At 32.4% G+C, this 16,752-nt stretch overlaps 2 protein-coding genes across 2 annotated transcripts; one reads left to right on the top strand and one right to left on the bottom strand.

Annotated features, from left to right (window-relative positions):
* Nucleotides 1-1,288: 1,288 nt before the first annotated feature.
* Nucleotides 1,289-3,297, top strand: LOC129891534 (BTB/POZ domain-containing protein At2g24240). Its single transcript, XM_055966925.1, has 2 exons — nt 1,289-1,630; nt 1,745-3,297. Exon 2 carries the CDS (start codon nt 1,779-1,781, stop codon nt 3,102-3,104), a length of 1,326 nt encoding a protein of 441 aa, XP_055822900.1. The 5' UTR covers nt 1,289-1,630; nt 1,745-1,778; the 3' UTR covers nt 3,105-3,297.
* Nucleotides 3,298-5,093: 1,796 nt separating this feature from the next.
* Nucleotides 5,094-12,031, bottom strand: LOC129891533 (omega-6 fatty acid desaturase, chloroplastic). Its single transcript, XM_055966924.1, has 10 exons — nt 11,763-12,031; nt 11,612-11,666; nt 9,440-9,678; nt 8,980-9,123; nt 8,591-8,742; nt 7,891-8,013; nt 7,566-7,743; nt 7,337-7,455; nt 5,741-5,855; nt 5,094-5,538 (listed from the first exon to the last, which is right to left on the bottom strand). Exons 1-10 carry the CDS (start codon nt 11,799-11,801, stop codon nt 5,377-5,379), a joined length of 1,326 nt encoding a protein of 441 aa, XP_055822899.1. The 5' UTR covers nt 11,802-12,031; the 3' UTR covers nt 5,094-5,376.
* Between the last annotated feature and the right edge of the window lie 4,721 nt (nt 12,032-16,752).

The raw sequence follows: 16,752 nt of genomic DNA, 5'->3' as shown, positions 1-16,752 counted from the left end.
CAACAAAAGTGAGCTGACTTTTCTTTTGAAGAAGAAGAAGAATGCAGACTTAACTAACCAACAAACAAATAAATAAATGGATATTAACACTTTTAGTTCCTCAAATATCGCCAAATTCTAATTTTGATCTTTATAATTTTTTATTAAGTATATTTTTTTATTATCGCAATGTCTGAATCAGCTTGTACATATCTTAAGTTATTCCATCAGATATTTGTTGCCTTTCACCAGTATTAGTACATTATAACTTCGTTCACCAAAATTTGGATAAATGAAAAAAATTATCTAGTGTTTTTGTTTTCACCAAAAATAAAAAAAATTAAACATTATGACCTCATTTCAACTTAATTCATTAACCACTAAGTCGTCATATGCTTTTGGTGTTTTTATCAAACACTTTTAGCATTCAATTAACTGATATGTCCACTTTGATCCCTCAAACTTTGAATCTTCATGAATTTTACGAATTATTATTTATACTAAACCCATTCCATTATCAATGTATTATATTAAATTTCTATTGTTACTCCACAATTGATAGTAAATTAGTTCTTAAACAATACTCTAAATATCACATATTCTTATACAAGGAGACCAAGACATACATTTTAGTTAATTGAATATAATTATGAGCCTGTTCGGATGGGCTTATAAGTTGGTTAAGTTGGTCAAACCAACTTATAAGCCCTTTTTAGTTTATTATAGAGTTTGTCTAATGCTAACTTTAAGCCATAAAGTTCTTAAAGTCAGCCAAAAATGAAAAATTAGAATTCCTAATTTTTTTTTCTAAATGCTTAAAACCATTTTCTTTGACCATGAAAATTATTTTTATATTCCTTATATTTTAGCAAAATTTTCAAACTACCATTTTTATTCTTTTAACCCTAAAATTCACATTATTTTCCTCATTTCTTCGGCATAAACACTTTTATCCAAACACTCAACTGCTTATTTATAAAAATAACTTTCAACACTTCAAAGTTCTAAAAGCACTTCATATATAAAAATTATTTTTTTTAAGCTCATCCAAATGGGCTTTATATAAGCTTGACCAAATATCATCACAAGGATCAAAACCATAATTTATTAGTAATTAAGGGACCAAAAATGCAAATATCCCTAAACAAAATAAGTGAAAACCCATTTAACCATTTTTAAAAGTACTATACAACCACCAAATCTTTCTTGACCATTTGATCAAAATTTCATATAATCCAATGGTCAATAACAAAAGGAGCCAAAATGGGACCCACATAAGACAAAGAATTTATAAAAAGCTTATATAGCTTGTGTTCAGACCAAGCAAGACCTCAAAAAAAAAGAGAAGTAAATGAAGCAGAGAAGAAAAGAAAAGAAAAAAGATCAAAGGAAAAACACAGCAAGATTCAATTTTTTTGAAACCCAATACCCTCCAAAGTCCAAATCCAATTTACTAATCTCAAAAAAAATTCAAAACCCATCTCTCAAATCCTTTAATCTTCAATACCCATATCATAAATTTTGTCAAAATTGAATCTTTTCTTCTTTTTTCCACCATTTTCCCTCTGTTTTTTCCTTCTTTTTTGTTCATCATCATGATAGGTGTCTTGCTAGGACCATTAAAAATCTGTTCTTTTCCATATTGGTTCTTGTAAGAAGTCTTGAATTCAAAGTTTTCAGTAGAATTTATTGCTAATTTGTTCTTAAAAATTCCTTTTTGGTGTGTGTTCTTGATTTCTTTGTTTGTATCTTCTTGTTTTTTCAGTTCAGCTCTTGATTTCAGGTCCCCTGTTTGAGTTATGGGGATTCAGAAAGACAGGGTGAAATTTAATGTTGGTGGTAGAATTTTCGAAACTACAGCGACAACATTAGCCAATGCTGGTCGGAATTCACTATTTGGAGCTATGTTTGATGATGAATGGAACTTGAATTCTGATGCCACAATCATTGAACACTTTATTGATAGGAACCCTAATTGTTTCTCAGTCCTTCTTGACTTACTTAGAACAGGGGAGCTTTATTTACCTCAAAATCTTCCTGAAAAATTGTTGTATAGAGAGGCTTTGTTTTATGGTCTTTTAGATCATGTCAGGTCAGCTAAATGGGGTCCATTTGATGGAAACAGGCTTCATCTGGCCCGTTCAGTAACTGGCCAGGCTCCTGGTGATGGCACCGCCATCCGGGCTGGCCCGGACGGCGGGTGTTGTGTGGCTCATGGTAGTATGGTTCATGTGTATGATTGGATGATGGAGGAGCATCCTCCTATTAATCTTGATTATCAAAGGGTGAATGATGCTGGTTGGGTTGATTCTCAGAATATTGTGTTGAGTGCTTGTGAAAGATTAGGTAAAGGGGATGGGGGTATGGGGTTGTTTAGTGCATCGGGTGGGGAGTTGAGGTATAAATTTAATGTCACACATGAAAATCAAGTCAAGAGTTATACTGCTGGCGCGCTTAGTTTTAGTTCAGATTATAAGTTGTTTTCTAGTTGTAAAGGTAGAAGTAATGAGTATGGTATTGGTGTATGGGATCAAGTTACTGGTAAACAGATTGATTTTTTCTACGAGCCGCCCGGTTGGTCTCTTGGTGAAGCTGATAAGTTGCAATGGTTACATGGTACAAACTGTTTGTTAGTTGCTACTTTGTTTCCAAGGAAGGATAATTGTTACATCAGTTTGTTGGATTTTAGAGACAAGAGTATGGTTTGGTCATGGTCTGACGTTGGTGCGCCTATAACTGACGAGAGAAGAGTTAGGGACGCGATAGCAATGGAGGAAACGAGTTCAATATGTGTTGTTAACGAGTATGAAGATTTGGGGTTTATGGATTTGAGGAGGAGTGCTGGAAGTGTAAGGTGGAGTTCAAGAAGCAGGCTGATGAAAGGGAAAATGCCGGATGAGCCATGTTATCCTAAACTGGCATTGCACGAGGGACAGTTGTTCTCATCGATGAACGACTGCATCTCTGTGTTCTGTGGCCCTGATTGGGTTCTTACATCAAGGCTTCGACGAAGCTATGGTGGTTCCATTTGTGATTTCTCTATTGGTGGTGACCGTCTTTTCGCTCTTCATAGCGAGGAAAATGTGTTCGATATATGGGAGACATCGCCTCCACCAATAATATGATTTTTATGTAGTTTTGGGGAGTTTTAAATGAGTGATTTTGTTATCTTTTTCTTCAGATTGTTGAAGAGTGATAAAAAAAAAACTATAGTAGATGTTTTAAGGATGGAGAAACTGACTAGAAATCAGTGTTTGTAATACTTTCTAGATTTGTGAAGTTTGTGTATACATATGAAACTGACATGTTAAAGTTAAAGGAAACTGATTGCTTAAATGCTTAGCAATCAATATTTCAAATTTTGCCTTTGCCTTGCTTCTAATAGATGCATTCTTATATCTAATGCACCTTTTTCAGTGGATATATTCACTGTCAGGCTAAACTGAAAACTTCTTTTGTTTTTGTTATCTTCATTCAACCACCTTTTGTTTTTCATCCAATGTCCAGTTCAGTTACTGCATTGGCGTCCGACTAAATTCAGATTCGCGCTAGAAAGTCATTTCGAAAGGCAAACAACTCCTTAACAAAGACGTGAAGCCGAGACTTCTGATAAAGGATGAAGTAATTACCACTCCACCACAATTTAACAAGTTCATTGGACCACCTTATGATAAAGTACGTACTAGCAAGTGTCTTTTGAACAAACCCCATACAACAACTTTTCTTTTGACCTAAGCTTTAACAAAGATTATTCCTCTTTATGTAGTTGTACAATACAAAGTAACTTAAAAGTTCCCGAGTGATAAATAAGTACTCTTTCATTCTTAATTAAAAATCTCAAGTTCGAATCCTTAGGTATGAAGTCGTCTTTGTTAGGAAACGCTTTAACACATCTACCCACCCCTCCCCCAACTAATGTGGGACTATCCATCACGAATTCGAATTGTCCTAGTACTGCTATCAAACACTAGGTGAGAAACCGAAAAGAGAAAGAAGTTAAAGTTCACAGTTTGATTCCAGATTGTCCACACATTTGCATGTGAGCAGTTGTAACTACTCATCCAGGCTCTAGATTATTTATTTAAGAAAAAAGGCGGTAAAGTTTTGCTTTATTTTTTTCATTTCAGTAGGGTATCTCAGTTTCTGTCTTTTGAAACATAGAAGTATCTTCTCTCTTTAGTTGTTTACCCCAACTATTCCAGTAGTTAATTACTATACCCACCAGCACATAAGTAACTATTTTATTGATACTTAGCATATGGAAAGAAATCATCTAACATTTTTATTCTGCGGGCGAACTGAATTGTAATTTCTCAGGATTTTATTCACTTCATCGACCAATAGGCCATACCCGTAGGTGCTAGGGGCATTCTTTCCCCATCTTTTGCAGTTTAAAACAGAATTGTTGGCAACTATAAAAACAACATACTGAATATATGATATCAACAAATGCTGACTCTTGCATTTTAGTTTCTGCAATTCATGAAATCTGGAGCCAACATTATTTGTTTAATGACACCACTAATCACTTCTTTATGATTAATAATAATATTCATTGAATGGCACGACGCCTAATAACACGACAAAATTTCAAAATTATCATAATGCAAGATCATTAGAATAAGTTCAAATTTCTATAATTGAGAGCAAATCCCCAGTTAAGAAGCCCCACAAACAACATTAAAATTCATGCACCCTTTGACTTTCGCCGGCGTATTTCAAGTTTCAACAACAATCCAGAAAAAATATTAAACAAAGTAACTACAACATACCCAATATAATCTCACGAGTGAGGTCTGGCGAGAATAGTAGGTACGAGACCTTACTCGTCTACCTTTGGGGCAGAGAGGTTGTTTCCTATAACAAAACAACTAGTGTTATTCTAAATTATGATTCTTCCTATTCAAGACAGTACTTTAATGTAAGTGCATCAGGTTTTACAACCTGTTAGCATGAGGTTTCAAATTCCAAATGCAAAATGACAATGGATAGATACTCAATGAAGGTAAATTACTGTCAACCATCTACATTTACATATGTAAAACAAGATTGAGGATACTGACATAACATAAGTCTTGGCAGATTATATTGAGTCGACCACAGAGAGAAGAATCTAATGAAGCTTTGGTATTATATAAGCAACATGTTATTCATGAGTACTTATCAAAAATAGAAGACAAAATCGCGAGAAACTTAAATTATTGTATACTACACTAACACTACCAAGAAACTTCTTGAGAAGATATTTCTCTCTTTGATGTGTTAAAACAAGTCTTGCAATATTTGTGAGAACTTGACATTTGGGCCTAGACCGCTTGACCGGACCCAAAAGGATTGGAAGGATACCTTCCCAAAGAAAGAAGCAAGTGAAAATTGACCTTTTGAGGTGCAAGCTAATCAAGCGTAGTCAGGCATTACTTTTTTAAGGAATGTGATTGGCTGGGCTTCTTCGGGGACAACTTCATCAAATGCAACATAATTCCGCTCCTTATCATAGACATGGCATACTGTCAGTATGGTCTTCATTAGACGCCAGTTCCATGAAGCCTCGTTCAGGTACTGTTGGGTGTCAAGAACAAAACACATTGTTGTCAATAGCAATGGAAGACGATTTTAGAGATCAAGATGAAATTTTTATATTTATTTTTTTCTCCTCACTCCTGCGTTTTCTGTTTCCCCACCAAACAGAAAAAATGATGCCCCATTTAAACGTCATTAAAAAGAAATGGACAGTGTTAGAGAAAATGCCAAGTCACGATACCTTTCCCCAGTTCTCTTGGAGAGATTGATGAGCTGCCCGTAAATTATAACTTGGTATTCTGGAAGATATGTGGTGGGGAATATGAACATTTATATCATGACAAAGAACCTCAATCCTGTCGAAAAGAAAGAGCAAAGAACAGAAAATAAAAATATGAGACCAAAAAATGAATACTTGTCTAGTCCTTTTACTTCCATTACTCCTGTAATTTGTCTTTCTATGGTGTCCTTTTCTTTCATCTCTGGATAAAAGGAAAATGTTAACGTTGCCACTAACAATGGAATAGCCAAGCCAGAATTACAATAACGGACAGAGACTTTGATCATAATCAGACAGATAATACAAATCCATCTTTCTTCCAGGATATGAATCGTGGAAACCGAGATGTGATGTGCTCGGCTAAGCTGCATGAACTCTTCACTTTTGATACCACATTCGTGTCAGATTCTCCAAAAATATACTACTTCTGGAGAATCTAACACGCACCCATTGACATTTTTGAAGAGTCCGAGCAGAAATTCCTACTCCTATCTTCATAAAATTTCCATTAAGATCACTTTGAAAAATTAAGTATTCCATAACTATAATTCTTGTGATCAATTTTCATTTCTCCACTTTCTGAAAAAGATATGGTGGGCCAGCTTAAACAGGTCTTCGATCCTTTTTTTGTTTTATAACCGTGGTATCCAGGCCAGCATGCGCAGACCTTGACTAATTCCACGGGGCACCTGTTACCTCGACCAACACAGGTACCAGGTAATGCTATCCACTAAGCAAGTTTTCTATCTCTCCAGTCAGAAGTTGAAATTCAGAGGATCTCATCGAAGGTGGGAACAATAAACAAAGAAAAAAGAGGTCGCCTCTTCCTTTATCAGGTAGAAACATAGTCTCCACAGTGGGAAACATGCATTCCAGATTCATGATATTAGGAGAAAAATTGCATCATTTTTGTGCATATGAAGCATTACCTGTGACTTCGTCCTTAAGACCCAATTGTTTTCTAATTACCAAATGTGGTTTCAAGGTCCTTTCTCTTGTTGCTAGAATAAACTCAATTAATCTCATGGAGAAAAAAGGAACTAAAGAGCTTTTTCCACTAGTGCAGACATCGGCTAACGAAATCCACCAGCGCTCACGCAGACGGTAAGATCACCTAGTTTTTGCCTGTATTAGGATTTGAACCCTGATTTTTGTGATATCATTTCAACTTCATTGACTTAAGCCACCCCAGTTGGGTGAAGAGTGGATCTTACTTTTGAGAAAATCTTCCACCCACTAAAGTATTTACAGATAATTCAAAATCCCTCTACTTCAATCTGTTTGTCTTAGTTGGACTGGGCACGGAGTTTAAGAAACTAAAAAAGACTTTTGAATGTTGCAGTCTTAAACTAAAGATATGTAAATGTACCAAAATATTCTTTAATCTTGTGATCTTAAACATGCCATGTGGGATGTTGAAATTAAATAGCTACCAAATTATGAAAGATGCATTCTTTTTTAAATAGACTAAAACGGTAAGTAGACAAACAAATTGAAACCGAGGGAGTACAAGATTAGCCAGTAATTTCACGAAAGAGGATAAGAGAGATCAATTACCAACTAGGATAGTCACAGTGAACTGTGCCATTCAGCTGGGCCTGAGTGGCATTCCACTCATCGGAAGTTTTGAAGGGTATGTGTGGTGCTGTATGATGAACCATCGTAAAAGTACTCATCTGATCATTTGAATCGAATAAAAATTTATTAGTACAGGAAGTTTTCTACAGCAAAATTTCAAGAACGAGGTACCAAGAAGTAATCGCAGGAGAGCAGAAATTGTTGTTACCCAAAAGTGATAACCCAACCATGGCATCAACCAGAACTTGATCCATCCAATAATCCCCGTTTTCCAGATTATCAGTGGCCAGCCAACTGCCATAAAAGCAAAGACGCAACCCAAACTTATCTTCACCTTGTTAATTTCATTTGGTCTGAACTTCTTCAAATTGAAATGACAGAGCCACCTAAATCAAGATCAAAATAGTAGATATGAATCAAGAAGTTGTAAAAAAAGCCATAGAAATTAGGAAATATGGCTGTTATAAAAAAAACCACAAAAATTAGGAAATATGGCTATTTTCACAGAAAAATGATAGGTTATAATGGCATACCAGTGAGCTATAGACATCCAAGGTCGAATAGGGCCGTAACCAAGTATAATTGCCTTCCTCAGAGCAGGGATTGAATCAAACTCCTCCTTCCAAACAGGCTGCCAAGCTGTGTCTTCGTGCAACCTGGAATAGAGAAAAATGTGAAAGTTATAGTTTTTACATATAGATGAATAATGAGTATAAAGTGCCAAAGTCTAATATACTAAACAATTGCAAGGGAAGCTTCATTGATGGAAAAAGATTTCTTCAAGTGATTGCTATAATTACCATTACTCAAAAGAGCTGCCATACTACATTAATATACAAGTCGCGACGGCAACTACATTTTTACCACTTTTAGACATAAAGAGCAAATTTGAACATTGATAAAGCTGACTTCCTTAATTTGAAGCTGTCAACCACATACGCCTATTCTCTGACTTGTGTAGGATCAGTTGGCAAAAGTTTATGGGTCACAAAAGTTATAAAATGGATCTTGTTTTCCAATATACGGAAGCTACTAAAGGAATAAGGCAGAATTAAATCTATACACAATGTCAACGGGTGAGGTATTCCTGTCTAGGCAGTGGTATTAGCCTTGAAATTTCCAGTTGAACAGCTAAATACAATAGACAAAGTCGTTGAAATTTCACAGGTCATGCCACAAACAAAGATGTAATTAACTTGAAGAAAATAAATGGACAAGGGTCATTTGACTAACATGTTTGTTTTCGCGTGATGCCGATCATGCTTGAACCTCCATGGCTCATAGGGATATATCAATGGCAAAAAGGCTAGAGTTCCAACAATATCTTCCAATAATTTGTTCTTTGAAAAGGATTTGTGAGCGCAATCATGTCCTATTACAAAGAACTTCACAAATAAAACCAACCAAAGAAAGTTGACTTTGAGTTTTATGGTTAAGAAAAGGATATAAATAAAAATAAGTGAGTAAATAAATAGGCTAAATCCCGGCTTGGAGATAGACACAAAAAAGGTTAAGTAAGTTGATCTGTGCTGTCTTTAACATGATTTCCTTTCCCTGCTGCGTTAGAGATCACATAAAAATAGAATAATGGCAAGAACAAATAAAAGAAATACAGAACTCACCCCTGTAACTGCTGTTCCTGTCCAAGCCCAGGCCAGGGGAAGTAGATACCATGGAGCTTTGGCAATCATGAAGAGCCCCAGCGTGTATGAAGTTACTGATATCAAAACTGACTTCAACGCCTTTCCATCATCAATCTCGAATACCTAGCGAAGTAAATGCAATCTTAAATCAAAGTTGCACCATGGATAGCAAGCTATTAACCAATGAAAACAAAATATTATTTCTATTTTGGCCACTATATGTGTCCATTTTTGTCCTTCATTATAACATTGGGGACTGACTTGAAGATATTCCATCAAAAGGGACTGGATACTCATTTTTGTAGTTTTTTACATAAACAGTACATCTCATTCGGAAGAAGTGTGAGCAACTAATGTACCAATCTCAATCACCAGATTCTAAAGAAAATAATCTAACATTAAGATTTTCGAAAGCCTTTGTCAGAGGAAATAATAGTACCTTCTTTGGTAGTGAGTCAGTAATATCTCTCATTGTGACTTCATCAGGTAATGGTTCTCCAATTTGTCTAAAACCATATTTTTCACTTAATCGTTTCCTTTCGTCTGCACAGTCTAAGGGTGAAGGTGCTATCGGAACTGCAACAGCTTGTACAACATTTTTCTTTCTCGAGTAAATTAAGCAGCCTTTCTGTTTCGAGCTTCTCTGAGGCAGACTTTCCCACTTTAGACAATATGTTCCTGTTTATATAATCAAATATAAGATTGTCCAGGAAGCTAGTCAGACACAATACAAAATCCATCCAAGACATCAAAGAGATTCAGCTATTGTTACGATTTTCAGCATAGTTATCAAACTTGGCCTAAAACTGTGCAATGCATGGGAATCTTAGTATTCATATCTTTAATGCAAAATTGCTTTAAAGCTTTCCAGAAATATCATGGTGAGTCAATATATCAATATGAATATGTTTGGTAGTAACATTAGCATTTGTCTGATAACACTGTTGCATCTTATTCCGTTTCACTAAACAAATAATTTAGTTAAGGCGTTTATCACAAAAGGGAAAGTCAAAAAAAATTGTGTTAGAAAATGGTCTTTAGTTAAGCAGTTAGATTTTTTTAGAATGTATATGCTCATGATGAAAGCTTCGCCATTTCCAAATGGCTTAGAATTAACTCGAGATAGTACTTCTCAATTAATTACTGTTTTTTTGTGTAACATTTTACGTTTTAAGCTTTGCTAAAATACAAAAAGTTAAAAGTAGGACAAGGAATACTATGACCCTGTTGAAACATATCAACTACTTGACCGAATAATTAATGCTATTTACTTTTTTTCTTGTTTCTTGCGACTCCCTGAACTAATACTTTGACATTCACTTCATATAGTAAAATCAGAAATTACGTTTAATAATGAACATAACTATGCAGATCTATAGCTAACAGTATAAAGATTCTTTGAATAGAACGTTGCTATTCTACAAGTTGCACTAAATCTTATGCAAACACAATTTAAATAAAAGATAAAACTCTAGATTATATGAACAACAACAAATGAGAAGAAGAATCTCATGATATAATCAATGTAAAGAGAATGAAAATACTTGTGAGGAAAGACTAATTCCAAGTTACTTTAAGCTATCCCAAATTTTGTATCCAAAATACAGGCAGAAACAAAAGGAACACCAATTCAGTTTATAGAAAGGAAAATCTATACAGATGAAAATCCTTAAAGAATTAGCCACTAAATTTTAGTAATCAATTACAAACAAAATGCTCACAGAAGTAACCTGCAATTACCATTCAAAGAAGCTACATTTAAGTGTTCTATTATCAAATCAAGAAATTCCACCTTCAATTCAAGAACAGAAAATCGCCAAAAATGCCCTTGAATATTGTATATAGAACAAAAATGCCCCTGAACTATTGCAAATAGGACAAAAATGCCTTTCCGGTTGGCAAACAGGCCCAATCATGAGCCTATCATGTTAACGGAGACCTGTATAGTCGTTTAAACTTATATCTTTGCTAAGGGCATCAAAATAAGTGGGATAGCTTAATTATAGTTTTTTTAATTCTTTTGTCCAAAATAATAATTGTCCGTGTTTATAAATATATACTTTGTGTTTCTTCATAGACGCTTTTCTTGGCTAAAGCCCACACTTTAGCTGATCTTTGCACTTAAAACTCCATCAGACTTTGGCGTTTTCCTGTGCTTTTTGCTTTAGACTACTCTGAGCCACTACTTTACAGTAATCAATTACACAACTAAATACTCACCAAAGTGACCTGCAATTTACCATTCAAAGAAGCAACATTTAGGTGTCCTCAATTCAAGAAACAAAAAAGTATATAGACAATAGACCCACCACCACCACCACAACAACAACAACAACACAGTGACAACCACAATTAACTCAGTTCAAGCAACAATGCAGATGCAAACTACAAAGTATAGCTATTAATTTTCAGTAATCAATTACATAACCAAATCCTCACAGAATTAATCTGCAATTACCATTCAAAGAAGCTACTTTTAGGTGTTCCACAATCAAGAACACCAAAAACAGAACCCCCCTCCCCCTCAACACACACACACACACCCAAAATTAACCCTGTTTAAGCAACAATGCAGTACACAAGAAAATACAAGCAATTTTTATATACATACCAGAAGAAGCAATTTGCCCAATTCTAGTGCTATGAGCTGGTCTTTTCCTGGGAACCTAAATATTAAAAAAAAAAAAAAAAAAACATAAGCTTACAACCAAAATTCACCAATACAAGAATAGTGAAATCAAAACAAAAAAAAGGGATATTACCAAGAACAGGAAACCAGAGTCTGCAACACTGCAAGCCATTATAGAGAAAAATTTGCAGAACAAGAACTCACAAAAAAAAAAAAAAAAACTTAGTTTTTATGGTCTTTTAGCCCTTTTCTTCTCACCCCTTACCTCTATAACCAATAAAAATTGGTTCTTTAATGAAGATAAAGGGTGAAAGGAGGAGAAAGAACCAAAAAAAAAACTTGTTTGTGTTGCAGTGATTAGGCTAAAGCCGCTATAATGGCCTAATGGGGTTAAAAAATTCACATGGGGGTATATATAGGACTTTGAATTTGAGGTATATAACACATCAACAATGGCTATTTGGACCAAATGTGGATAGAAATTTGTGTTAGGATTTTGGGGGACCCCTTTGAGCTATACTACCGTCTTTTTGTGGTCAATTTGTAACCTGTTTGGATCATTAAAGTTCACAAAATTTAGAAAATGGTAATAGTAGTTTTCTTTATTGGTTTGGAGGGGCCCCAAGTATCATTTCATCATGTGTCGGATCATGTTATAATATATTGTATTATTTTGAGAAATATAATATTTTAATGGATGCTATCATTTTTTATTTTTAAATAATGTCAAATATCAACAATCTAAAGAATAAATTTAAAGAAAAATAGGATACAAGGTAGAGTTATTATTAAAAAAAAGATAAAATAAAGGAATTAAGATGAGGATACGATCTGCAGCATGTCATTATTAAAATGGAGGGTTTCATTGTTATGTAATGATAAATTTAATGATATTATATAATAAAATTTAAATAGCAATTAAAACAGATATTCTGTTATATAATACAATAGGTACCGAACATCCAAACAAGTTGTTAATGTTTAATTGCTTCGAAATTAACTTAAAACTTATTAGATGAAATTTGAAAATTAAGATGTAAAGTTACAAACTTCAAACATATGAGTTTAAAGTTGGGCTCAAAACCTAATTTCAAATCTATAAGCAATAAGTATAAAGTTGACAAATTGCTTATGCAGTTCAATCTTCATATTTTTAGGCTTACCATTACGCTTTGACGATTTCTAATTTTAAAGTTGTATATCTGAAGTTTTAACTATTAACGTTATTTTACACTTGAATGAGTAAAGTTGGAATTAATACATATTTTAAATTAGCATACTTCAATCTAGTCGAGAAACTGAATTGCAAAGAAACGAAATTACTTTATGATTGACATAAGTTTTGATCGTCAATGATATCTTGTGTGAAAAAAGATATTGCTATCAAAATCGCGATTCACTATGAAGCAATGCAACGGATTGATTAAAATTCTTTCAGCTTTAATTATAAAATACAAGTTTAGAACTTGAAAATATAATCTCTTGGTAAGATACTTTCTTTATATCTTGATCTCGATTTAGCATCATGTATCACTTTGGAAATCATTTTTATTGATTGTAGTGCGGATGTTGGAATCAAGTCTTTGACTGACTCTTGATCGAGCAATCGCTACATTTACGAACAATCACAACCTACATAACTTCTCTTTTCTTTTAAGGAAGTGAGTCTCAAACCATATGTATATAGTTCTTGCCTCTCGATCCTTTTTATACGTAAATCTATTCAAGTAATTTTAAATTTATTAATTAAGTATATCTTAAATTTCAAATATCTAAAAATAATAATAATCATGATTTGAACATTTATCACGTGTTCATCACATCAATAAAAAGTTTTCCCCATTATAACTATGAATTCATGAAATCCATTAAGGTTAGGTTTTATTTGTGGTCTTGTGGACGGTGGACAAGTGACAATTGATAAAAGTGGCACTGTACAACAAACGGCCTCCTTTTACGTATGTCAATTATTTTTAATCGATTTTGATAGTCGAAATACGAGAAGTGTCCAAAATTAGATGGTTTTTGAGTTGATATAATTCATCGAACACTTTGTTTTTGGTGACATAATTTTTCTTGAACTAACAAAATCTTGGATCTCGAGTTTCAGACTGAAACATCGGATCATTAAATGCTTGCGCAACTTCACTTTTATGATAATTAAAATTTTACTTCAACCCTTCTTCCGCATGTAGTAGTTGTGTAGTACTCTCCCTTCTCGATAAAATAACGTTTATGTCAAGCCAATAAATACATCAATGCATGTTATGTATTTGCACATAAATTAAATCTAGCACTCAATCTTGGTTAATTGAAATGTATTCTTATCCCAATAAATTAGTTAACTATATATTAATAAATTTATATGATTTGAAAAACATTCGGTGCAGATTATAAATATTTACCATTCTTTTACTCTTGATAAAAAGCTCAATATCATTTTTGCTCTAGGTAAAGATTCATATAACAAACTTCTTTTTCATTTTTTTTTTTTAATATTTAGTAAATAGACTTTTGAAAAGGAATTATCACTTATTTATTGGGAGTTAGGAAATGTTGATTGGAAAAAACGGTTCTTAATCTAATTTTGGTCCCTGAAAATCGATAGCAGGTTAGCAACAAAAATATATTTATTCCTAGTATAAATAGGACCTCTTCCCTATTAATCAGAGATTTTGAGTTCGATTTTGAATATAGAAAAAATCATGTTATATAGTTTTTTTCTTTTAAATAGATTTTACGCAATATAAATATAAATCAAGCGAACCTCAATGTAAATATCGGATATTGAATAAGAAATCAAACCCTTAGCAAAACAAAATTAAATGAAGAAGAGATAATATGCTAGTGGTACCATTAAGTTCCAATAGTTAGTGGTCTAAGGTTATTATAAGATTGCATAATTAAGAACATTCGGTAATTTTGGATGGTAAAATAGGCCTTGCAATGATATTTCGTTTTGGCAAACTATTTACTCGTTTAAATCAACCTCTGGCTCTAGAAAGTGTTTGATTTGATGATAATGTAAAATGTTACTCCTCCAGTTTAAATTATTTGTCGTAATTTCTAGAAAAAATATCTTAAATTATTTGACATTTTAGAATTAAGTTAAGAAAAATTAACTATTGTATTTATTTTCATTTTATTCTTAGTAGTAATTGTTCTTAAAAATTATAAACGCCTTAATTATGATGTGATGAACCCAAAAAATAATTAGAAAAAGGAAAACAAAAACTTAACTTAATAGCTCAATTTCTTATTCTTGAGCGAAAGATACACTCAACCTCGGTGTGGTTGATCATCCTCTCGAACCAGCTACTAATTATCACCTTGATAAGCTATTATCTTACCAACTAGATAATCAGATGCGAGTCTCAGAAAAATAAATTAAATATCTAATGAAGATAAATTAAATCTTAAAATTAATATAAGTAAATAAAATTATTTTAATTAATATTTTTTTAATAAGAGCGTGTAAAAAGAAAACACGACGTAAAATAATTAATTTGACACGGAGGCAGTAATGTTGGAACTTTGCGTGGAGTAATAAAAGTTTATTCTTCTTCCTTTGTATAGATATCCAAGCACATGAAAAAGGTCCACAAAGTGACAATTTTGTGTAGTACATTTCCTAATGTAATAAGTTTTAAATTTTGTATTCAAGAAGATGATCGAGTGATTAATAAAGATCAATAAAAATAATAAGAGGATTAATTTTTGGAATTTCAATTGAAATAATTTATTTTTTAAAGGTCATTTATTTTATTTACTAAAGTAATTATCTCACAAACAAAAAGGTAATAAGTACTCGATTGAAGTACATACAAGTTAATCGATACATCATTTATAAAAACTTCAAAAAAAAATGTTTTGCAACATTTAAAAGATGTTATATTTTTGTATAAATAAAGATAAGATAAATGACAGACAAACACAATTAAGCAATTACTAACATTCATTCGATAAATATTTAATTGTATTAGGTGTTTGCAATAAATTAATTCAACTTCTAATGATTAAGTAATTTAATGAAATAGTAATATATGTTGATTGACCATGGTCAAGTCATGATATTAGTGAATATTAAAATAGTATTTATTGAATTTATTGTACACGCTGGTACAAAACTTTCAAAACAAATTATAATTTAATCGGATTCTAAATATAAATATCAAACATCAGATGAAAAATTATATTAAAAAAATAAAAATAAAATAAACACTCGATATAACTAATATTTTACTCCATCAAATCTATCTCAAAAATGCCTAGTTAGTTAGGTTAATATCTTGCAAATAAGGAGACAAATTCAATTCCTCGAAGCACATCGATAATCTCTACAATAATTCATGCCATATATTTTTTCTTAACCTTAAAAAATTAATCTGATTTACAAAAACTATAAAGGAACATAAAATGCAATTAAGAATGCTCTAATCGTTATAATATTCATTCGATTGAATATAAAATAACTTTTGGCCATTAATTTCTTCAATGGAGTTTATATATTCCATCTTATAACAACTCTCGATAAATATGATTATATCATCAAACAGTTGTGATTGAATTGATAAGATTCTTCCGTCTTACTCTTAATTATAGTTTTTATATTTCAATTTCACAATTAAAATTTTTTTGACAAAAAATCATTTCTCATTTAATGAACTTGAGCATATTTCTACTTAACGAACCTCACAAAACATGAGTTTCATTTAATCGTACTTAAACAAATATTGATATTAAATATTATTTCTTTCATTCACTTTTACTTGTCATATTTGGACATGACACACTTATTAAGATCAGTTTGAATTGGCTTAAAAGTTGGTCAAACCTTATTTTAAGTTATTTTAAACGTTTGAAAGTATTTGACAAAGTTAAAAATAACCTAAAAAAAGTTTAAAATGACTTTAAAAAAGTTAAAACCCAAAAGTAAGACTCTCCCCTACTTTTTATTTTTTTGACTTAAAAACTATTTTTTTCCTGCTAATCCAAACGGGCTATAAGAAAACAATAACTAACATGACTATTTTATCATATTATCCATATTAATTGATGTTTATATGAGGTCGTGAAGAATAATTTGAAAAATAAGTAATTAATGCATGAAACTAGCTAGCTAT

The sequence above is a fragment of the Solanum dulcamara genome, chromosome 6 (genome assembly GCF_947179165.1).
Source record: "Solanum dulcamara chromosome 6, daSolDulc1.2, whole genome shotgun sequence".
Classification (NCBI taxonomy): Eukaryota; Viridiplantae; Streptophyta; class Magnoliopsida; order Solanales; family Solanaceae; genus Solanum; species Solanum dulcamara.
The sequence above is the reverse complement of the archived record's forward strand: the minus strand, read 5'-3'. Positions and strand labels throughout refer to the sequence as shown.

Coding starts and splice junctions, on each gene's coding strand:
- LOC129891534 (XM_055966925.1), top strand. CDS start 1,779: ATGGGGATTCAGAAAGACAGGGTGAAATTTAATGTTGGTGGTAGAATT.
- LOC129891533 (XM_055966924.1), bottom strand. CDS start 11,801: ATGGCTTGCAGTGTTGCAGACTCTGGTTTCCTGTTCTTG. Junction 8,743..8,979: donor CAGGAACAGCAGTTACAGGG/GTGAGTTCTGTA, acceptor TTATTTGTGAAG/TTCTTTGTAATAGGACATGA. Junction 8,014..8,590: donor CATCACGCGAAAACAAACAT/GTTAGTCAAATG, acceptor TCTCTATTCCAG/GTTGCACGAAGACACAGCTT.